This window comes from Oryzias melastigma, linkage group LG11 (genome assembly GCF_002922805.2).
Source record: "Oryzias melastigma strain HK-1 linkage group LG11, ASM292280v2, whole genome shotgun sequence".
Lineage (NCBI taxonomy): Eukaryota > Metazoa > Chordata > Actinopteri > Beloniformes > Adrianichthyidae > Oryzias > Oryzias melastigma.
The window spans coordinates 25,101,641-25,125,143 of NC_050522.1; the positions used below are offsets into that span (position 1 = coordinate 25,101,641).

At 38.2% G+C, this 23,503-nt stretch overlaps 4 protein-coding genes across 5 annotated transcripts in view; 2 read left to right on the forward strand and 2 right to left on the reverse strand.

The window, feature by feature from the left end:
- cdcp1b (CUB domain containing protein 1b) overlaps positions 1–2,387 on the forward strand; it is a 19,454-nt gene extending 17,067 nt beyond the window's left edge. For both annotated transcript variants that reach the window (XM_024298270.2, XM_036214197.1), the window contains exon 13: positions 806–2,387. In XM_024298270.2, coding sequence (XP_024154038.1) covers positions 806–1,295 — 490 coding nt within the window. In that variant the 3' untranslated portion in view covers positions 1,296–2,387. The remainder of the gene's footprint in view (positions 1–805) is intronic.
- Positions 2,388–3,752: 1,365 nt separating this feature from the next.
- Positions 3,753–6,627, reverse strand: LOC112162500 (tetranectin). Its single transcript, XM_024298274.2, has 3 exons — positions 6,472–6,627; positions 6,308–6,406; positions 3,753–4,483 (listed from the first exon to the last, which is right to left on the reverse strand). The coding sequence occupies exons 1-3, from the start codon at positions 6,563–6,565 to the stop codon at positions 4,077–4,079; spliced, it is 600 nt and encodes a 199-aa protein (XP_024154042.1). The 5' UTR covers positions 6,566–6,627; the 3' UTR covers positions 3,753–4,076.
- A 1,597-nt stretch (positions 6,628–8,224) lies between these two features.
- exosc7 (exosome component 7) lies at positions 8,225–12,364 on the reverse strand. The gene is made up of 8 exons (XM_024298475.1): positions 12,215–12,364; positions 12,014–12,115; positions 11,829–11,923; positions 10,978–11,143; positions 8,884–8,954; positions 8,682–8,805; positions 8,455–8,610; positions 8,225–8,391 (listed from the first exon to the last, which is right to left on the reverse strand). The coding sequence occupies exons 1-8, from the start codon at positions 12,269–12,271 to the stop codon at positions 8,287–8,289; spliced, it is 876 nt and encodes a 291-aa protein (XP_024154243.1). The 5' UTR covers positions 12,272–12,364; the 3' UTR covers positions 8,225–8,286.
- Positions 12,365–13,496: 1,132 nt separating this feature from the next.
- On the forward strand, positions 13,497–23,290 carry zdhhc3b (zinc finger DHHC-type palmitoyltransferase 3b). Its single transcript, XM_024298473.2, has 7 exons — positions 13,497–13,874; positions 18,206–18,537; positions 18,603–18,727; positions 18,823–18,919; positions 18,999–19,080; positions 20,241–20,371; positions 22,225–23,290. Exons 2-7 carry the CDS (start codon positions 18,238–18,240, stop codon positions 22,381–22,383), a joined length of 894 nt encoding a protein of 297 aa, XP_024154241.1. The 5' UTR covers positions 13,497–13,874; positions 18,206–18,237; the 3' UTR covers positions 22,384–23,290.
- Positions 23,291–23,503: the final 213 nt, after the last annotated feature.

Below are 23,503 nucleotides of genomic sequence, written 5' to 3' on the forward strand. Positions count from 1 at the left end.
CTAGGATAAAGTTGGCAAATTTTTACCAGAAAACAAGGTGTAAAGGTGTAAAAGTCTCAAAGAAAAGATGAAATATTACAAAAATCAAATCATTTTAGCATAATTTACAATTATGATGTTGTAATATTATGAAAAATAATTGAAAGTTTACAAGAATAAAGTATTACATTTTTGCTACTGTAATGTATCATTTTATAGGGGAAATATCCTACTTTTTCCAGAAAATAGTTACATTTAGGTTTTAAAATATTCGAACAAAGTCAATCAAAAATTACTGGTTTAATTTATGTTGCAGATATTGAATTTGCTTGCATTTTTGGTCAAATGTACAACATTATTTTCAAAACATTATTACATTTTTTCCCTTTAAAAATTGTGTCCCGTTACATCATAATTTTACAGCTTAATTTTTGTAATATTGTGACTTTTTCCCTCATAATTTTATGACTTTATTCTCATATATAATTGAATTTATTTTCTGTTCTGGTTCCCCCATAGTGAGTTGCAATAATTAGAAGCGGTGCAGAAACATTACCACAGATACATTTGTTCGATTCACACTCAAAATGTTGTCCTTATTGACAGACTCTTATGTCCTCCATCATGAATGCCACAAGAACATGTTAAAAACACATTTTCATTGGAGTAGGTTTTAACATTAGAGTTGCTCCAAAACATAAAGAGACGTTTTCTATTTTCATGAATTTGTGGCTAAAGTTTTGTGACATATTGACGGCAGCAGGTTGGACTGTGCATCCATGTTCTTATTCTTGTTCTAACTCTTTGCATTTGGTCTTTCAAACAGGAAAAAGAAGAAGAAGTTGAACAAGGAGAACTCCGCCTACGTGACTAAAGGAAACATCTTCCGCCCGAGTGACCGACACTTCACCAAGACCAGATCCGAGAACGAATCCCACGTGTATGCCTCCATCGATGAGTTTCTGGTCTACGGCCATTTGCTGGATAGCACTCCCTATTCCGACTCCCTACCCAGCGATAAAATGCAGGTGGACAGCTACCAAACGTTCACTGGCACCACGGACGGAGCGCTGCCGGTCATTAACGAACCGGATCCAGAGCCTGAAACGGGCCAGTACAAAGCTTTCCTGGCCCCCTCTGAGACTTTCATCCCATCTCGTCCACACACTCCAATCCAGGCCCAGGACAGCCTGGACTATCAGGACCGCAGGATGGTCGACAATGAACTCTACACCTTCAAGAACACAGGAGACATCAACACCATCCGACTGTCTGCTGTGGAGCCGGACACCTCCATGTCAGACGATTACTTGTAGTGTCGGTGCGGTGGACGGCTGCTACCGAACCCGTCGTCTGCAGATGGACACTTGTACCTGGATCACCGTCGGTGCAGAACTCGTCCCAGAGCTTCAACCTAAAAGCTGTGAGCCGCATCTTTGCAGGAATAGTTTCACTTTTTTACAGAGAATTTGAATCCTGCAGTTTTTTTAAGGGAGAAACAGATTTCTGAATGTGGATCTGTGAAAGGACTTTTTTTCACTCTCAACCTGCAAATGGATTGAGAATTATTAATTATAAAACAATAGTTTTTTAAAATGAAAGTTAATGTTGACTAACTTGTTTTTATGATTGAAGCATAAAAATCAATCATAAATTACAAAGTTAGAGATTTTCTAAAGGGTTTTGTTTTCTGTTTTTATTCCCTGTCCGTTTAAGATTAATGTTTATTAATATTCATTTTGTTTTTTTTGTTCATAGATTGTCATCTTGTGGTTTTTTTCTTTTTTTTTTCAGAAAAACAAACCGGTTTTTGTCAATTTGGATTCATTCTACAGAAGTCTGTTGCTCAAGATTTCTAGAGTCTTCATTTGTGGGAATATTCTAAAATTGTTTGTGTTTTTTTTTTTAAGATTCTTTCACTTTTTGTAAATATTGTGCTTTGAAATAAAGTCCTACAAATAGGTTAGAGGAAGAAAAAAGCTTCACTCAGGCGACCGCCTAAGCCTCAACCTACAATTTTCGATCCGAAGGAACGAGTCCAACCACAAGAGCTGGAGCCACAAAAACAGTGAAGGAGCTCTCCATGGAAAAGTACCGGAGAGGGAGCGGCTGAAGTCACGTTTAAATCAAACAATCAAATCTCCTCACCAATTTCTCCTCTGAATGTAGACTCCCTCCATAAACGACAACACCAGGGTCCATTCTCGGTTTATTGAAAGGTGGTTTAGCAGGTTAGATCCCACAAAATGAATCAGAAAAACACAAAGCTGGTTATTTGGCAGAGTCATAGAATTAAAGCCTCGAGCGTCAGAATATGACCCGCAGGTGCTACCCACCCCCACCCTCGCTGGCTGCAACACGCCCCTCACCCCAGTCAGCGTTACATATGACGTCATTAAAAAAAACAAAACACTTTTTTTTTCAAAATGGTGGCTTTATTTTGATGTCATCTCCATAGCAACCACTTTATTTTTTGGTCACCTGGGGATCACAAACTGTTCTATGTCATTTTTAGAGGAATCTGAATTGGTAATTTTTTTGATTTCCTTAGCGACGCAGGTTTTTTTGAGTAACCACGCCCACATTCCTACTGTGTGCATATCATATGTCATATTGTTTGGTTCAGCTTGAGTCAGGGATACATGATTTAACTTTTTACAACATTTCAGTAAAAAATGTGTAGGCAACAAGGGAATTCCACTCTTGTGAGCTAGCTACGCTAACGATGTTCACCGTTTTTTTTTTTTTATTGTTTGTTTTTCGAGATGGCTACCTTTTCCTGAGGTCGTAGGTCAGTGACATAGACCTAACAAACACATCTATGTCATTTTATGAAGAATCAACTATGGTAAAGTTTTGGATTTCCTCGGTAACGCAGGTTTTTGCTAACCACGCCCACATTCCTACTGTGTGCATATCATAATGTCATATTGTTTGGCTCAGTTTGAGTCAGGGATACATGAATTAAATTTTCACAACATTACAGTAAAAAATGTGTGAGCAACAGGGGAACGGCACTTTTTCAAGCTAGCCATGGTAACGATGTTCACCGTTTTTTGGTTTTTAATTCAAGATGGCTGCCTCTTCCTGAGGTCAAAGGTCAATGACATAGACCTAAACGACAGGTCTGTCATTTTTAGAGGAACTGGAGATGGTAAATGTTTGGACTTCCTTAGTAACGCAGGTTTTTTGCTAACCACGCCCACATTGCTACTATTTGTATATCAAATGTCATATTGTGTGGTTTAGCTTGAGTCAAGGACACATGAATTAAATGTTCTCGAAACGCCACTTTTGCGAGCTAGCCACACTAACACGTGTTTACGTGTTTTTTTTCATTCAAGATGGCTGCCACTTCCTGAGGTCCTGATGGCATGTGAATGACATTTCATGAAGATTGCCTGAACAATAGATTATTTTGCCATATTGTTGGAAAACGTGAAAATCGCCAAATTTCCCACATGGCCGCCAAGCTACAGGTCCTGCGGGCATCCCATAATAGTTTCAAAACTTCCTTGGGAGATTTGTGTTTTTGTGAGAGTTTGAACTATTAAGTTAAGATTTTGGCCTCATTCACTTTTAATGGTTTCTCAAACTGTGATGTCATCATTTTTCGGGGGAGGGGAGGGTCAAATTTTGGTGTGTTTTTGAGTGTGGGTGGGGGTGAAATTGTTGCTCAAAGGCGCAAAAATGAAGAAGACTTACAGAAACAGTCATGCAGCTCTCTTTAGAATAATATAAAGCTTATTAAACCAGCGGCTCTTTTTTTTAAAAAAAAAAAAGCACTTTCAACCAAATGGAAAGTCTCTGGTTAGTACCAGCTAACCTTAAACTTTAACATTACATTCATACTTTTACTTTTGTGTACAGAAATGGGTGAAACAGCTCCAGGTTCCTTCAGTTTTTCTAGATTTGTGCATTTCTGAATTATGATACTGAGCTGGCCTCGTATGTTTCCACCTGGTTTTTATGACGACCATAAAAATGCTGCAAATGACACACCAGCACATGGCTTTTGTCTAAACTATGGGGCGTCTCATTCAGAACCACTGGTTTGAGAGGACAGAGCAGCTGGAAGGACAGATCTGTGACGGTGGTCACACGATGTTGAACTGGCAGACCGAAGGCCTCTCCTCGCGGCAGTTCTCGTCAAACCACCTCCCCTGGGAGGCCCCCGACAGGACGGCGCAGTTCTCGGACATGCCCCCGTTGGGCTGACGGGACCGGGAGTTGGACGTGTCCCAGTTCGTGTAGGAGATGGTGAGGCCCGTCTGGTCCGCCCAGGCGCCCTCGGTCATCATGTCGTTGATGCCCAGCCAGACCTGCTCGTCCGGGCCCACGCTCTGCCGGAGGTACTCCCCGAGCTGGGAGTTCTCGTCGGCGGACGTGGGCGTGCCGAGGACGCCGCCCAGGGCGTTGCAGTCATCGCTGGCGGTGTGGTAGCGCTTCTTCACGGGGTCGGCCAAGTAGCACTTCCTGTGGATCTTCGTGCCTTTTAAGCAAACTGCAGAAAACCAGAGAAAAGATCCAATAATTAGACAAATTACACCTCAAAATGTGCTTTTTTTGTACTTAGACTAAAGAAAAGGGCAACATTTTCATTTTAAGTTGACTAAGTTACAGGAATCTGAAATCTTAATCCTGAATATTTTGTCTGGAAAGTTTTTTTTTTTTCTTTTTTACAAATATATATATATATATATATATATATATATATATATATATGTATATCAGTCAAATCTTTCCCTTTTGTGGGGAAATTCAAACATTTTCTCTATTAACTCCAGAGAATCTCCTGGGTCAAATTTGGTCATTAAAATAAAAATGAAATTGAATGTTGTATTATTTATTTATTATAAATAAATACATAAATAATTTAAACTTATATTTGTATGTATAAACAAAACAATCATTTTAAATGTAATTTTATATACAGTGTATATAAAAATGATGCTGCAGTATTAAGGCCACAAAGGGATAAAAAGTCATGATGACATCAGAAAGAAGTAAATTTTAAAAATTTAGAGAGCAAAATTGTAAAATTATCAGAGAAGTGTAAAAAATGAATGAAGCTGTAAAATGTAGAAAGACAAAAATAAATTTTACAAGAAGAAAGTCAAAATAATTTCAGAAAGTCTCAGTTATAGACATAATGTTATTAAAAAAACTTTAAAAATAAATATTTTAAAAGATTTGCATGAATAAAGTTGTCGAATTTAAAAAGAAAAATTAATTTTTAAAAGAAAAAATCATAAATTATAAAATAAAACTTCAAAATTTTACCAAAAATAATGTAGTTAAATTAAATAAAAGATGTGATTTTACCAGTAGAATGTCATAAAAGTACTTGAAAAAGTAGTAAAGTTATGAAAATATTTTTACAAATATGAAAGAATAAAGTTGTAAAATTATGAGAAGATCAAAATTTTACCAGAAAAAAGGTATAAAATTAGGAAATATGATATATTACAAAAATGAAAGTCATAAAATGAGTCAAAATGTACAAGAATAATTTTGTAAAATTATTTAAAAAATGTTAAAGTTTACAAGAATAAAGTTTTACATTTTTGCAACTAAAAGCTGTCATTTTATAAGGAAAAAGTCCTTCTTTTTCTCAAAAATAAACTTACATTTAGCTTTTAAAGTGTTTGAATAAGTCAATTAAACATTACTTGTGTCATTTATGTTGCAGAAATTTCCCTCTAAATTTGCTTTATATTTTTGGTTAAATGTACATTATTGTCAAAAAATTACTAATTATTCTTTTTCCTTGATAAATTACGGCACTTTACATTACAATTTTACAGCTTAACATTTGTTCCATTCACTCACATGCTGTCTGCTTTGTCTAAAAAGTTCAAATAAAAAATAAAACAAATTCTACATTTTTCCTGAGCAAAACATAAAAAAGTCAGTCCATATGTATTCCTGCAAATCTGTATTTTGTCTCAAATTCTGATGATTTTCATCATTTTTAAACTAAATATTGAACAGGTGACCTTATAAGGTTGGAATATTATTACATAACCCTCCCAGAGAACTCTCATGCATCACTTCATGCACCGTGAGTGAAGTGAGATGCATCGCCTTCATCGTTTGAGCGTGCTCAGACCTGCTCAGGGCTGCAGAGACGCTGCAGAGTTCTGAACAGGCCGTCGGTCTAACAGGGACTTTAAATTAAACGTCTTTTCCTAAAATCTGTTCGGAAATAAACTCACAAATATGAAAAAGCAACAAAAAAACGTAATTTGGCAGAAAACCCCGCCCCCTGGAGGTGATGAGGAGACCTTCAGCCGTTTCTCCTTGTTTGTGGATCGGAGGAATTCACCTGTTTGGAGGGCCTGCTGCTCCTTCAGAAGGTTCAGCTCCTGCACGATGTCCTTGATCTGCTTCTGCAGCTCCACGATGGCAGCGTCCTTCGTCGTGTCTGACACAAACCCACAGAGAGATCAGAGGTCACGCAAACAAAACAATCATTCTTCCTCCGTCTACCTTTCTTCGTCGCCCTTCTGGAGGAGATCTGCTGGGAGGAACTCCGGCTGAGAAGCAGAATTCCCAGAAGCACACCAAGTCCCCTGAGCTCCATGTTGAGTCCTGAATGAGGCTGCACCAGCGTGGACCTCCCAATTTATGGTCTCCGTCAGGCCCTCCCCTTCACTCCTGCCTTAAGGAAAAGTACTGCCGCCCTGTCTGGGATGGCGTTCCAGACTGCTCACATGGACGCCAGGTGCTCCTCAGAGCCAAGGCCGGGGGGCAGGTGCAGACAGGGTGGGGCAGGATGGAGCAGCCGTTACATAACGCCTCAAAGTGTTAAAAATTCAACTTTATTCCTCTTTTTTTGGCTTAAATGTGAGTTTACATCATGAACGAGAAAAGGAGGCTTTGTCTCTCAGCTGCGTAAGAACTTTACCAGTTTGCCAGCACTGATTATGCAATTATATAACTTATTTTTTCATGGCATGACCTTGCAGAGACATTTTTCTGGTGTTTGTCGGCTGTCGGCCCGCGCACACGCCCCGTGGAAGCCGTCCAGTCACATCTGGCGTTTGTGCTGCTGCAGAGTCCTGGTTGACACGTGGCAAACGCTGGAGGACGGAGATGCTGCAGCTCTCAAGAGGTTCAACCTTTGACTCAAGAAATACTCACAATAAGTCTGGAAAACTCAGGAAGAAGTGTTTGTTTGGCGTCAAAGATTTTTGGGATCATTGTATTGAGGTGATAGAAACTCCTCATTTTGAGTTTTCCGCAGAATGTTTACTTATTGGAGCCAAAACCAACAAATTCTGACAGAAAAACCTTTAATGAGGCATCATAAAAACCAGACTTTAGAAGTAAGTCATTCCAAGTTCATCATTAAAGCAGACGTGAACACAATGCTGCTTAACATATGAGAAAACCCCCCCTCGAGGAGGACGGTTCTGGACCAGGATCTGCAGCGTTCAACACTTAAAGAGCCGTTCAGGTCGATTTCTCGCCAACCAAAACCCAGTAGAACCCACAAAGTCTTCACTCACCCTTTAGAAAAATAAGAGAATATTTATGTTTTTGTTACTGACATGAAATATTTAAATAAACTGTTGTGTTTTATAAATAAAACATAAACATGAACAGAAAATAGCTTTTTTTTTAAAGTATGACAGAATTTTGCATGACTTCTTTTCAAAATAAAAGACATCCTAGATCAGAGTCAGTAACCTTTCACAGTAAAAGAGCCATTTGGGCTCATTTTCTAAAACCTACAAGGCGCCGCATAGTCTAACTTTAGCCTTATTTTTAATAACAAATATGAGTTATGTCTATTTTTGGTTCGAACAAAAGCAAAAATATAATAAAAAGAACTTAAAAATGAGATTTTTTTCATTTTTTTTACATTTGACAGAAGTTCAAATAACTAATTTTCAAAATAAAAGATGATTTGTGCCAAACAGGATCATCTCAGTGCAGCTCTGAACAGCTAGTAACCAATGTTGTTCAGCATAAGATAATCTGTGCTTTTAACTCATAAAAGATCAAACTTTTTACCAAAGTTTTTCTTTCCGTATAAAATCTGTTCGTTCTGGAGGTAGAGTTGATCAAACGAGACGTCTTCAGGTCAACAGGATGTAAAAACCTCCATAGTTTATCATCTATGTGAACCTCAAACCAAAAAGGAAAATCACAGAGTTTATTGGATAAATCAGGAAACTTCAGGATGAAATACAATAAAATCAGCTTCTTTATGAGTACAAAAGACTCCAGACGAGGATTTATAGAAAATGTGAAATGTTTTATTAAAACAAAAACAGGAAGTACACATAGAAGTTCATTTTAACCAAGAAAGCCAACTTTCTGTCTCTTCTTTCCCAGACTCTCTTCCTGCTGCAGCAGCTTCATGAGCGGCGCGTGAAGCGCTTTCCCGACTCGTTTACCCGCCTGAACAAGAGAAACATCATAAACGCACAAAAACCCCAAATCGTTTCTAGTCGTCTGCCTCACCTCTGTCATTTCAAAGATACTCTCCGGGTCCAGGCTGCCGCCGCCCATCTTCTTGGCGCAGGTCACCGTTCCCCTGTGTGTGACGGCGATGATGAGGCTCGCCACCGAGCACGCCTTCTCCTGCAGAGTGGCGTCCACCACGTGTCTGTGGCCCACCTGCTCAACGACAGCTGCAGGTCACGAGACGCCACGCCTACGAACCGCCACGCTCACAGAGAGCGGCTCACCTTACACAGCGTCACGATACAGGGAACGCTCTCCACGTTCAGCCTCACGCAGTCGAACGGGTCGTCCGAAAGCTCCACCTCCTTCCCGCCTTCCTCGTCTGACGACATGTGGACTCGGGGGATTCTGCGGTGAGGAGATGAGATCGCAGGATGAGCAGAGAACGACCACAAACACCAGGAAATGGGAAAAACAAAAACGCACTTGGTGTTGAAGAGAGCGGCTTTGATGGCGACGGAGATGGCGTCGTACAGGTTCCCGTCACACTGCAGCAGCTGCATACAAAAGCCCTCTGAGTTGAAGCTCCGCCCATTTTCAGACCAAATTTCCTCAAACTCTAACATGACTGAATGGACTCAACTCTCTCACTACACACCGACTGGCTTTCAACTGATTCTGTGTTTTTGGATCAGAGAACACATCCATGAAAAACAAACTGCATCCACTGCAGGCTGGTTTGATGCTTTGTGGCTCAAAGAAGAAAATATATGTATATATATTTCTTGATATATAAGGAAGTCGGGATGTTGCTGTGGGATCAAGTAATAATCAGCTTTAAGTAAAGGAAAAACCAGATTGTAAAATTGAAATAAAAAAAATAAATGTAAACAGTATTAAATTGTGAAAGTACAATTAAAAGTTTAAGAAAATGATTTGTACATTTTCAAATATATGTATATTAAACTAGAAGGAAATATTGAAATATACATACATATAACTACAAAAGTTGCATTACCTGATAGTGTAAATGCTTTTTGCTGAAAATAGTGACCAATTTACTTAAATTCTTTAAACTATTTCTCTGAAAATGCTAAAGCTATTTGTATGTTAAAGTTGTAAAGACTGGAAATTGAATCTAAGAACTATGAAAGAGCGCTGAAGTTGACATAAATTTCTGAAAATTTTGTAGTAAAATTGCTTTAATCTCTAAAACATGCCAATTTTGCAAAAATATTTAGCGTGTTGCTTCAATACGATCTAGACTCCAAATGAGCCCAAAAAAACCTTAATAAATGTATAGTTAGCCAAAAAAGCTAGTTCTTTGCTTAAATACTAGGTAAACTCCAAAATAGCCTAAAATCCTCAGTAAACTAAATTAGTCCAAAACGTTAGCATGTTTTTAAAATAGAAGCTAAACTCTAAATTATCATAAAACAAAACGTAGATGACTCCAAAACTCCAAATTAGCATAAAAAACCTCAGTAGATGTCAATATAGCCAAAAAGCTAACATATTGCTAAAATACTAGCTAAACTCCTAAAGAGACAAAAATTTATCAGTAAACTAAATTAGTCAAAAACATTAGCCTGTTGCTGAAATAGAAGCTAAACTCTAAATTAGCATTAAAAAAATCAGTAGATAACAAATTAGCCAAAAAAATCGTTAGCATGTAGCTAAAATATTAGCTACACTCCAAATTAGCATAAAAAAACCTCAGTAGATAACAAATAGGTAAAAAAAAAAGCTAGCTCGTTGCTTACATACTAGCTAAATTCCAAATTAGCCTAAAATTCTCAGCAAACTAAATTAGCCAAAAGCGTTAGCCTGTTGCTAAAATAGAAGCTAAACTGTAAATTAGCCTAAAAAACCTCAGTAGATAACTAGCCAAAAACGTTAGAATGTTGCTAAAATAGAAGTGAAACTTTCATTTTTTTATTTCACTATAAAATTTTAAAACATAACCCATGAATATATTTCAAAATGTTTTAAAATTTTGATTTTTTTTTCATTTGGACACAGTTTGAGGTTTATAGTTTTTTTTAAATATTAATTTTCACATTTAAAATCTGTTCTTCAAATTTTCAACATTTAGCTCAAGTTTTCAATGTGTACTTTTGAGTTCAACAGTTTTTCTATATATTTTTTGTCAGTTTCACACTCATTGTTTCCTTTACTTTAAGCTGATCCTGATTTGATCCTGGATGATTCACCTGATCAGCTCAGCAGACACACTTAGACATTTCCCTCAGTCTCTGCATCACTAATCAAAGACTTTACTGACATCAGGAGCTCAATGTCTACCACAATAAAAGCCCTTTTATGGAGTAGGGGATATTTAAAAACTAGGTAAACAACACATTTTTTCATTTTATTACAAAAAAAACAAACAAACATAAAAAAGTCTCAACTATTTTTAGCTAAAACAGATCATTTTAGTTAAACAAAATTATAAAAAAAATAGGGAAGATTTTAATTTTAGTTGAATTTCCATGCATTATTGTTTTATTTATTTAATGTTTTATGTATAAAAATATCTTTGTAGAGAGATAAAAAAGCGTCCGGGTCAGAAGGACTCACCAGAACGTCCACATACAGAACCCAGCAGTGCTCCCCAGCACTGATGCAGAGGCTCTTCAGGTCCACGCTGCTCCTGTTGTTGAACACTCGGTAGAGGGTGTTGCTCAGCTCGATCCCCAGCTCCTCGCCGCCTCTGCCTTCAAACTCGGGGGTGGCGTTGGCAGAACTGGGGGGGTTGAAAAAACACTTTTCTAATAAAGCGACAACAGAGATAGCGCCTCCTAGTGTCAGGGTATCACCAAAACATTAAGAATGACTTATTTTGGTTTCGATTCAGAAAGTTGGCTGATCATATAGAAATATTAATACAGTCAATGTTGCTGAAGACCTGGATCAGGTGTGTTCAGCCAATCAGAATGAAGAGTCAGAGTGAACTGGAAAAACTGAGCCAATGACCCAACAGGAAATCCCAGCAGTTATTTATTAAAGTTTTAGCTCCTACATGATGATAAAAAATAAAATAAACTTTTATTATAAAACACTTTGCATCCTCCAAGTAACTCAAAATGAGTCACAGGATTTAAAAAAACTTTAAAATTAAAAAACAAATGAATAAAACAGATTTTCACAATAAAAAACAAATATGATTTTTTTCCCAGATTTATAACATCTAATAACCTAAAAAAAATATATAAAAAGACTCTCCAACTAAACACATAAGAAATAAAATGTGTATTTTTTTAACAAAATTATAGTCAGTTGAAGAAGTCTGCTATTTTTTATAGCAAAAAATCTCACTTTTAATCAACTAAATAAATTTTTCCTTGATTTGATCAACTAGAATTGACTTAAACCCCAAATTGTGACCAGTGAGATTTGAGGAAGTGCTGGTTTACATTCAGTAAACCTACCAGTCCACAAAGAACTCCAGGTATCCTTCATCTGGAACCAGGGGTCTCGGTTTTCCAATTTCTGCTTTAATCCCAACCAGGACGGCGGTGTGTCCCTGACAAACGTGGAGGGGAAAATCACTCACTTTCTGCTGACATTCTGGAGAATATATATATATATATATAAATATAAATGTAGAGTTTACCAGAGAGACTCTGGCAGATCCATCCGTGTTGGAGACCACATCCGTCTCCACCTCCATGTGTCTGTAGTCCTCACAGCTTCTTCCATCCACCCGTAAATCATCCTGAGGAGAAAGCGAGTCAAAATAAAGATCCGGAGTGACCATCTTTAGGTGTCAAATGAACGATCACTGACATTTAGCTGAATAGTATTAAGTACTTACTCTTATTCCGTGTAGAATATACACCTTTTCAGCCTCGCTAACTTTGACTCTTGCCATGTTGACTCAATAAAAAATAAACACAAGAAGAAGAACTGCCGGGAGGCTCTTCTTCTACGGTTTTTATGCATTGCATTCTCGAAGAAGGGGTTATGTCGCCACCATCTGGAGAAACACGAGAACTGCTAGTAATCACAAACTTCCACCGCTGCTACTACAACAGCAATAACAATGATAATAATAAAAATAATTTGAAATAAAATATATATATACTGCAAATTCAGATATGTTGAAGGCTGCAGATTAGTGTCTAAGTGAGGTGTTAACATTTTTATGTCATCAAAGGAATAATGTGTAAGATGAGGAATGATTGGATTTATAATATTTATTACACATTTTGGAAGACTCTCCTCCAATTACCTGCAATAATGCTAGTGTGAATGATGTAACCTGAATTTGGCTGCCGAAGATGCTAGTGCTGATAGCTGAAGTTAATAGCTGAAAACACTGAAGCTGATAGCCAGCTAAAATATTAGCTAAATGCCAAATTAGCCTAAAAAAACCTAAAAAAAACTTTGACACATGTGATCTAAATAAATAATAATAAACAAAATTGGATAAACATAAATTAATAATAACTCTTTCATTATTTCAGTCTGTTTTAAATAATGGAACAAGGGTTTTAATATTGCACCCCTTAGCAGAAAATAGTCTATTTAAGTGTACTACAAATATATTATGTGCTAAAAATGAGGCAGTATACATGAGGTTTACTTTTTACTATATTTGTAAATTAAAAATGTTCCAACTAGTCTGAAGAGGTAGTCTGTTAGTAAAATTATTATTCGTACTATTCTTAAACTCGAGAATACTCAATAAAATGAACTTTAAGTGTGGGCTAAGAGACCTTTTCTTAATCCACTTTAACATTAAGATAAGTCATTTCTCTGTCAGAATAGGACTATAAAAGTGTGTGCCATATTTTTTACTTTCAGAAAGAGCATAAAGAGAGCTTTGAAAAAGATTGGTACTAAATATTGCATTGAAAGCTAAATGTTTTTAAGTTTTTTAGATGACTGCACTATATTGTTACACATGCCATTTTGTTTTATTTTGTATGGTTTTATTTTTTATGCCATGTTATGTAATGTAATTTAATTTAAATATTTTTTTATTAAGTGTACATATGACTAAAGAATAAAATAATTTTGAATGGAAGAAAAATTCCACCCTTTTTTTGGCCAAAGGGGTGGGCCAAAACCTAGATAACGATCTGATTGGTCAGTTGACAGGAAGTCGTTCCCGGTTCTGCTCCTGACAGACCAAACTCAGGGCGAATCATCCGCGGGTTATCAAACTTCCTGGTTGGAAATTTGTGCGTTTGAGTTTGTTTTTCTGCCGCATAGATTTCTGAATGAGAACCACAAGAAAACAACAAACAGAGTGACTTATATTTAGAGTTAATGAACTAGTTAGAAAGTTAGATTATTAACTAAACGGAGACCAGGAACCAGGAAGAAGCCATTGTGAGGACACCAGTGAGCCTAGCCGGGATTTAAGCTAACCAGCACAGCAGGCGGGGCGGACGGGGTTCGATTCCCTAAAGGCTTCAAGAAACGTGAGGTCTTCTGGACTCCTGACAACAAAGCCAAGGGGGCGAGAGGTGGGTTGTTGTTGAGCTGGTGAAAGGTTTTAGCTGAAAATGTGAGCTGTGTTTTTTGTGTTTAGCTTCCCGAGCTCGCGCTCCTGCTCCCAGAGGCAACTTCCGGGTTGACTCAACTGAATTGATTGTGGTCAATAATGGCTTCATCTCTGTTTCTAAACATTTGAAGCTCAGTTTGCCTCTAAAGTTTTAGAAAGCGCGTTTTTCTCTTTAATCTGACAAGTTTCTGAGTCCCTCACCAATCTGACTGCGATCACAGGAAAAAAAATCCTGGATTATTTCCATCATTTTGACCAGCTGTGTTCTCTCCTCTGTCAAGTTTTACATACTTATTATTTTTATGATTTACTAGAGCTGAAAATCTCTGTCAACAAATACTGAACCAATTACATTTTGATTCACAAATCAACGTTTTGAGTTTCCATTAAATTCCAATTAAAAAACAACTTTATTCAAAAAGGAAACTATCTTGGATTTGAAAAAAACTTTATTGATCCCACAACAGTAACATTACTGAATGAATTGATTTTCACACGATTAGTCAAATAAACTGAACAAAGGTGGATCTTTCATAAAAAATAAATACATACATAAATGAAAACATTTTAGACCACGTGTCAAATCAAGGCCCGGGGGCCGGATCCGGCCCTCCTGGTAATTCTGTCCGGCCCGCCAGATCATTTATTTTATTGTTATTAATGACCCGATGTTATCTGCGCTCATTTTTAAATTGTATAATTTTCACAAAATATATTTTTATGAAGAGTAAAATGTTGAAAGTTATTTAAGGTTTAAGTTGGTTTATTCTGGAATAAAATTCCTGCCTTTTTATTATTCATAATTATGTTAAAAGTTAAGGTTTTTAAGTTTTAAAAAATAGCATTCTGCTAGCTTTTTGGACTATTTTGGCATTTACTAAGATTTTTTAGTCTATTTTGGAGTTTAGCTAATATTTCAGCTAGATCCTAGCTGCTTTGGCTAATTTAGTTTTTTTCAGCTTTTTAGGCTATTCGAGGTTTAGTTATTTTTTTCAGCTACATGCTATCTATTTTGGCTAACTTCAGCTTTTTAAAAAGTTTTTTAGGTTGTTTTGGAGCTTAGCTAGTATTTGCATGCTAGCTGTTTTGGCTGATTTAGACTTTTTTCTGATTATTCTTTAGGCCGTTTTGAGGTTTAGCTAATATTTCAGCTACATGTTGGCTGTTTTGGCTAACTTCAGCTTTTTTAAAAGTATTTTTAGACTGTTTTGGAGTCAGGCTAATACTTACACGCTAGTTGTTTTGGCTAATTTAGACTTTTTTCAGTTTTTTTTAGGCTATTTTGAAAATTAGCTATATTTTCAGCTCCATACTAGCTGTTTTGGTTGACCTAAGTTTTTTTTTTTTTTTTTTAGCTTTTTTAGGCTAATATGGCATATACCTAATGTTTTAGCTGGCTATCAGCTTCAGCGTTTTCAGCTATCAGCTTTGGTCATTTCAACTATCAGCTTCACCATCTCTAGTGGCCAAATTCATCTTACAGCATCCACACTAGCATTATCACAGGTCATTCTATATATCTAGCTCATAATTATCTTAGAAAGTTATGGTTTTAAAGTTTTAAAAATGTCGTTTTAGAGTGTTCAATAAATGTTTATCCTGTTCAGCCTGTGACCTAAGTTGTGTTTTGGATTTTGACCCCCTGTAGAATTGAGTTTAACACCGTCTTAATCTTTTGAAGTTTTCCTGAATGAAGATTAAAACATGATACTTTAAATACTTCTATTTAACTTCTTTCAGTTCTCTGTAGTGATGGAGGTCTGCAGTATCTCAGTAGCTCTGAACATCCTTATCAATTATTGACTGATCTCGGACAGAAGTTGCGTCTCACGTTTCAGTGCAGAACAAATCCGTTTCTTTCTCGAGGTCTCTGTGCGGTTCTGCAGAGATAACCGGTTCCTTTGCCGTGTCTGGATGAGCAGTCATCGTTGTTTCGTTTGTTCAGTTCCAGGTTTTCTCTCTCTCTGATGGGGCGAGCCGCTCGTCATCATGAAGCAGGATTTTCCTGTAGTGACCCACTTCCTCTGTCGCTGTAAACTGTTGCACATGCAGTCAGGGAAACCTGAAAGCAGACTCCTCTCCGTCAGGACAGGTGTAACCTTTTACCTCAGGTGGAAGGTGATACTGCGGCTGACAGGTGTGCTCTGAAAAGATGAGCGGGTCCAAGGTCGTCACTTTGAAGATTTCTTCCCTGGAGGGGGTGTTTACAGACGGATTCGGTTGTAGTCAGGATAATGACGTAATTTCTCTGGAAAATATGAAGGAATGTTATAAATATTTAACATTGTGTGAAGCTGCAGAGAAAGCGGATTGGTCGGGACGGTTCACCTTAAAGTCATGAATTTTTCATGAGACTCAAACTGTTGACAGAGTTGACGTCCGCGTGGACACAGCCGGTTATCCTCCCATCATCCTCTGATGTATTTTGAGTTTCTTGACATTTTGAGTTCCGTCTCTTGTGTTCTCAAACCTTTTTAGGCCACATATCAGCTTAATGTCACAGTATTCTCACGGACCGGTCTGTCTGTACAGGGATGGAGTTGGAGGTTTTTATTCCAGTTTCTGGAAAATCTGTGTATTAAATTAAATTACTGCTACAGGAATTTAATTTATGCAAAAATATCTAGATATTTTACAGAAGATTAAGATTCAATAAAACAAAGTTGCTGATTTGTAGAGGCTGTTTCTGATCTGTAAAAATGTAACAAAGCCAACATTACAGTTTAATTTCTTTCAAGGCAAAATGATTAATCTTTTTTATAATCTTGGCTCATTGTTTATTTCGCTGTAACACAGAGGAGTATTTTCTGTACTAAACTGTCTCATCAGATCTGACATTTGATTGAATCTTCATTCTATGAGAAATATTTGCAGCCACTTTGAACTTTTAGATTCTTTTGTCGAATCCGTTAAAAGATAAAAATGTTCCTTTAATTGTCAAAGTAGAGGCTTAACAACCAGACGCCAACTTCAGCTGCATCTGGTGTTTGAGACACAGAGCTATCAGAATCAGACAGGGGGATCAGGGGCGGAGCTCCTAAAGCCACGCCCCCTCAGATGAGATTTTGGAAACAGGCTTCAGATCAACATTAAAAATAGCTTTTTAAGACATTGAGGTTGTTAGATTTTGGTTAAAAACTTCATAATCATCATTAAAAAACTACTGAGAATGTTTCTTTCAGAATCTGGTAGTTTTCCAAAATAAAACTTCCTTCAAATCAGAAATCAAACAAAGCAGAAATCATTTAAATAGATTTTTTTCGTCTGCAGCCCAAGAATCCGACGAACCGGAACACTTTCAGCATTAGAATTTTGTCCTCTTTAGACCAGGGATCCCCAAACTACGGCCCGCGGGCCGGATCAGGCCCACCTCCACATTTATCCTGCCCCCCCACACAGAACGTGACTTTTAATTCCACCATTCTGGAGTCTGATTTATGACGGGAGAGAATATTTATTGGTTTAAGTAGTGATTCACTTTTTCTTTCTTTATTTATTATTATTTTTCTTCCGTACGTTTTTTGGACGTTTATAGCTATTAGAATATTCAGCTTTTTTTATTCAAGCTTTTGTTTTGGCTGTTACTCAATTTGAATTTGGAGTTTAGCTAATCTTTTAGCTTTATGCTAGCTGTTTTGGCTAAAATAGATTTTTTTTTTTAGTTTTTTAATCTAATTTGGCATTTCGCTAATATTTTACCGAGCTATCAGCTTCAGCCATTTCAGCTACTAATTTCGTTTTCAGCTATCAATTTCAGCATCTTCAGCGGCCACATTAGCTTACAGCATTCACAATAGTATTATCACAGGTAATCCTATATATCTAGTTTTTTTAAAGGTTTTATTATATTTTTCTATGAAGATTACAGAAATGAATTATTTTAAATGTGGCTACATCTGTCTTTCTGGAAAACCATAAATGTTTAAGTTTCGGTTGTGATTGTTTCACTTTTTCTGTTAGCCTACAAACCGACCCCCCCCCCCATTGGAGAAGAAAACAGTTCTGTGGTCTTCACATGATAAAGTTTGGGACTCTAGATGATTCTGCATTCATTCCTCTTTGGAAATCAAACATCAGTCGTCTTGTCTGGGAGGAATCTCCTGTTTGGTCTTCAGAGATCCAGCCGTCTGTGTTTGTTCTTCCTCCTCTCGTGATTCATGTCTAAAAAGGCGTCAGAACCGTTTAAATTCTGCTTCTAATCCGGTCACAGCAGAGATATCTGATCAGTGAAGCTCCAGAGTTCGTTTTTTACCTGTTTGGTGATTAAGCGCCTCTTTCCTGTGTCGTCTGCAGCATGCAGACGCAGCCGCAGACGCAGTAGGAGGATGAGTCCGGCGCAGCGCACCAGGGACATCGAGAGGCAAGCTGGCTACCTGAAGCCTGAGCACTGCGTCCCGCCCCCACCCCGCAGCGGCGCCGGGACCATGTGGTTCATCCGTGACGGCTGCGGCATCACCTGCGCCGTCATCACCTGGTTCCTGGTCCTCTACGCCGAGTTCGTGGTCATGTTCGTCATGCTGCTGCCGGCCAGGAGCGCGGCGTACAGCCTCTTCAACGGCGTGCTGTTCAGCGGCCTCGCCTTCCTGGCGCTGGCGTCGCACGCCAAAGCCATGTGCACCGACCCGGTCAGTCCCGCCGCCTTCGAACCACAGAATGAGAGAATTCTCCCTCATTATCTTCCTCCTCTCAGGGCGCCGTCCCCAAAGGGAACGCCACCAAGGAGTTCATAGAAAGCCTGCAGCTCAAGCCGGGACAGGTGGTCTACAAATGCCCCAAATGCTGCAGCATCAAGCCCGACCGCGCCCACCACTGCAGGTGAAGACACCACGCCGTCGCGGCCGTCCTCGTCTGCTCGCTCCGAAAATTCAATCGTTGTTTGAGTGACGGAGCTCCGCCTTCTGTTCCCTCAGTGTCTGCAAACGCTGCATCAAGAAGATGGACCACCACTGTCCCTGGGTCAACAACTGTGTGGGGGAGAACAACCAGAAGTTCTTTGTTCTGTTCACTGTGAGTCCTGACCCAACCAACCCTTTAGACGGCGTCCGTACGACCGTTCTGAACCCTAACGTGAATGTTTTCCTCTCAGATGTACATCGCTCTCATCTCCTTCCACGCGTTACTCATGGCGGCTCTCCACTTCGTCTTCTGCTTCGAAGAAGACTGGAAGAGTAAGTATTCCAATGTACCAGGAGAGAGAAATCTACATCAATGTGCAGAAAAGAAGCTGGGCTTCCATTACACACAAAACTTTATCCATTACAAATGAAAAAAAAAACATCACAATTTTACAATTTACATTTAATCTTAATAAATAAACACAAACCGACTCACAATAAGTTATTCACAAACACAGATGGGAACCAAACCTTTTATTTTGGTTTTGTATCAGAAAGTTTCAGGTTTGAAACTTTTGCCCCCCATGACTGAGGTTGCCAAGCTTATCGATTTTGATTGGTCCTTCGTGTTAGCCCCGCCCCCACCGCAACAAAAATGTAAAAACTAAAACTGTCAGAATTAAAACCGAAGAAAAGGATTTATTTGTTTATTTACTTATGTTTTCCTTGTTTACTTATTTATTTACTTGTTTATTTATTTATTTGTTTAGTTATTTACCTATTTGTTCATTTACTTACTTACTTATATATTTATTTACCTACTTACTTGCTTATTTGTTTATTTACATATTTATTATTTGTTCACTTATTTATTTACTTTGTTTATTTAATTATTTGTTTATTTACATATTTATTTATTTACTTGTTTATTAACTTATTGTTCACTTACTTGTTTATTTATTTACTTATTTCGTTTTCATAGCACACAACGATAAATGACTTCATGTTCTCGTCTTTGGTGAAAATAAGAGAACATGAAGCAGAAAATGTATTAATCAAACCAATTTAAGTTTTTATATTTGTAATTGAACAAAAGCTGACCAATAAAAATAAAAACAAAGTTAAAAAAAATACATCAAATGCGTCAGAATTGAAACTGAAAAAAGTTTTGAAACTGAAATTTGGAAACTTAAAATCAGAAAATTGGAAGCTGAAAATAATTAAGTTTATATTAGAATTGCATAAAGTTTATATAATGATTATTAGTTTTATCTTCACACCAATATTTCATCTTAAATTTGTTTTATTTGGGTTCAAATCTTTATAGATTTGGCTCCATAGTTTCCATTTGGTGAATTTATGATCGTAATATAATCAATAGAATCTGACTGAATATCTGTGTGAGCTGAACGTTGTTGCAGACAAACCTCAGCGACAGACTTTAGACCTTCAGCGGATCAACTTTATGTCTAAATGTTGCTCTTCCTCCTCAGAGTGCAGCAGCTTCTCTCCACCAGCGACGGTCGTCCTCCTCATCCTCCTCTGCTTCGAGGGCCTCCTCTTCCTCATCTTCACGGCCGTCATGTTTGGAACCCAGGTCCACTCCATATGTTCTGATGAAACGGTGAGAGCAGATCTGCTCACAGCCGAGACTCGACGGTCGGGCTGATTGAGTTGAAGGACGAGACGCTCGCGGGTTTTAGTGGGAAGTGGTTTCCCAAAATGAAGTGGAGATGATGAAGGATGGCGGTTCTGGAGCCTTCAGCTGACTTGAATGTGAGCCCAGATGGGAGGGGGAGCTGGTAATCCACTCACAGCCCTCCACGGAGTTCAGTTCATTACATTTGGTGCTCTGAACACCCACAGGGATGACTCACCGAGTCAGAACTCACTACGGAGACCGCACATTTTCAGGCAGTGTAATAATGTTTGTGTGCAAATGAGAAAAGTGACTTAATAACCCCCCAGAAGGAAACAAAAGAATCATTTTGAAGCATCTAATGCAAATTTGTTTTCGAAGATGATAATCTCCTCTGGCCGTAGCATGGAAACGGTGCAGATTTGAGCTAAATCCAGGGAGCTGCCGGCCCTCACACATTCCAAGGCCGTAGCAAATAATTGTAGGAGCTCAAATTTTCATTTAAAATATTAATTTTGTTATTTTTGTAATGCTATAGAAGCTTTTATTGATGAATTCTTGGTCTTTGTCAATCATGATTCTAAAATTCTAAAATGACCCCCCCCCACAGCTCCGCCCCCAGCTGGGAGCATGACTTTATATTTTAAGGTTGTTATTCCAGATAAATCTTCTCCCAGAAGTCTGTATATCATGAATGGATTGCCAGATTGTATTGTGATGCTACAAAAGGTGCAGAAAAACAGTCCAGCTAAGCTAAGCTAGCGGGATACTCTCAAGTTCAGACTTCCAGGATCAGTTTTAACATTTTATTTAGTTGAAAGATGTATAAATATTCAGATAGAGGGTTTTTTTCTAAGTCATAATCTTAAAAAAATTAATTGAAAAATTGTTCTGGTAGAGCCATATCGGAATATGTATTGTATCACGAGACGCGTATCGGGATATGTATCGTATCGTGAGACATGTATCGTTATCTGTATTTAACCATGAGACGCGTCTCAGGATACGGATCGTATCAAGAGACGCGTATCGGGATACGTATCGTATTGTGAGACGCGTATCGGGATACGTATCGTGAGACGCGTATCGGGATACGTATCGTATCAAGAGACGCGTATCGGGATACGTATCGTATCGTGAGACGCGTATCGGTATACGTATCGTGAGACGCGTATCGGGATACGTATCGTGAGACGCGTATCGGGATACGTATCGTATCGTGAGATGCGTATCGGGATACGTATCGTATCGTGAGATGCGTATCGGGATACGTATCGTATCCTGAGACATGTATTGTGATACATATCGCATCATGAAACACGCATCAGGATGTGTATCGTATAAGTCATGTATTGTGATATGTATTTAATCATGAGACGCGTATCGGGATATGTATCGTATCATGGGATACGTATTGTAAGACACGTATTGGGATAGGTATTGTGATGCATATTGTATCGTGAGACATGTATCGAGATAAGCTTCATATAGTGAGACGGGTATCAGGATACGCATTGTATCGAGAGAAAAGTATCGTGGTACGGGTCGTATTGTGAGACATGAACCAGGATACAGATTGTATCTAAGATACGTATCAGGATACGCATCGTATTGAGAGACTCGTATCGGGATATACATCGTATTATGAGACACTTGTCGGGACACGTATCGTACGGCCAGGCTCTTACCAATCCACAACCCTAATGCATGCTGTTTTTTGCAAAGACTTCTGGGAAATTTCTAGAGCACTCGATTTTGAACTTGTAGACTTCTCCAAGAATGAAAACCCCTTTCCTGTCCCACAATCCTCAGCCCTCTTCCCTCCTCCGTCTCCGCAGGGCATCGAACAGCTGAAGAAGGAGGAGAGACGCTGGGCCAAGAGGTCCAAGTGGATGAACATGAAGGTGGTGTTCGGACACCCCTTCTCTATAGCCTGGCTCAGCCCCTTCGCTTCGCCCGACCACGGCAAGGCGGACCTGTACCAGTACATCGTGTGAAAGGGGGCGGAGCTCTGCTGCTGGTCTCTCCTGGTGCTGATTGGACGGAGCTGCTGGAGTCTTCATTTTTATGACATTTGGAGGCGAGGAGCTGAAAGCGTCCGTTTCTCCTGATTCTCCTCCTTTTGCTGTTCAAGTGTCTTTCTGAATGTTGCCTTAGAACAGTCAGAATTTGTGTTTTTTATTTAGAAATAATTGTATTTATTTGCCTTAATGTGACACTATTTTTCTACATTTGTTTGTCGTTCTGGAAACGGGAAGAGATTCAAACTTTAGAGTGTCGAAGCCAAACCAACCTTCAGTAATTACACTATAAACTAAAACGATGATTCAGATTTTAGGAAAAACAGTTAAAAATGTTCTATTGTTTTATCAGAAAACGTCAGTGTTTGTGGTGAATTTTGAGGGTTTTTTATTCAAATAGACAAAAAAGTGACTTTCAAATTAAAATGATTGATAATGAATTTATCTTGAGAAGTTAAACTTGGGTTTTAGGAACCATCAGGAGGTCATTCTGCCTTTTAAATGATCACCAGCTCCGGTGAAGATGCTGAGATCAAAGCAATATGTTATGTGGAAGTTCTTAACTGAGGGGGCGGAGTCACGATGGATCCGGAAAAACCCTTCAGGGCTGGACTGAAGTGAAGGAGAAGCTTGAAGAACCTAAATGAGCCTTTTCCCCGTTTGGGTTCAAAAAGCCTTACAGTGGATTCTGGCGTCATGTGACGCGTTTGCGGCCAAACCGGCGAATGAGCGCCGTGATGACGGAGGAGGACGAGTAGGAGGACGAGGAGGTGTCGGGTTTACACAAACACCACCAGCTTTGTGTTTTTCTCCAACTGAAACTTTTTTTTCTCCTTTCTGTCTGTTTTAAAAGAAAAAAAACAAATAAAAGATTTTGAATATTTTTGGGTTAAGTTGATATTTCTAATGTTCTAATTGTATTAAATGCTGATATATGTCCAGTTTTTAGCTAACATGATTATTTGGGAATCATAGATTATTTATTATTCTTCATTTTAGCCGTTTTTTATTAATAAAATGATCAGAAAATAACAAGAATTCTGAATTTAGTAAATAAACAACAATAATTTGCCACATTAAAGGACAAAAGAGCCAC

Excerpts from the sequence above, each read along its gene's own strand:
- zdhhc3b (XM_024298473.2), top strand. The coding sequence starts at position 18,238 with ATGAGTCCGGCGCAGCGCACCAGGGACATCGAGAGGCAAGCTGGCTAC. Across the intron at positions 18,920-18,998 it reads AGTTCTTTGTTCTGTTCACT|ATGTACATCGCTCTCATCTC; the intron begins GTGAGTCCTGAC and ends TTTTCCTCTCAG. Across the intron at positions 19,081-20,240 it reads CTTCGAAGAAGACTGGAAGA|AGTGCAGCAGCTTCTCTCCA; the intron begins GTAAGTATTCCA and ends CTTCCTCCTCAG.
- LOC112162500 (XM_024298274.2), bottom strand. The coding sequence starts at position 6,565 with ATGGAGCTCAGGGGACTTGGTGTGCTTCTGGGAATTCTGCTTCTCAGC. Across the intron at positions 6,407-6,471 it reads CAGAAGGGCGACGAAGAAAG|ACACGACGAAGGACGCTGCC; the intron begins GTAGACGGAGGA and ends GGTTTGTGTCAG. Across the intron at positions 4,484-6,307 it reads GCAGCAGGCCCTCCAAACAG|TTTGCTTAAAAGGCACGAAG; the intron begins GTGAATTCCTCC and ends GGTTTTCTGCAG.
- exosc7 (XM_024298475.1), bottom strand. The coding sequence starts at position 12,271 with ATGGCAAGAGTCAAAGTTAGCGAGGCTGAAAAGGTGTATATTCTACAC. Across the intron at positions 12,116-12,214 it reads ATATTCTACACGGAATAAGA|GATGATTTACGGGTGGATGG; the intron begins GTAAGTACTTAA and ends CTTTCTCCTCAG. Across the intron at positions 8,392-8,454 it reads GTATCTTTGAAATGACAGAG|GCGGGTAAACGAGTCGGGAA; the intron begins GTGAGGCAGACG and ends TCTCTTGTTCAG.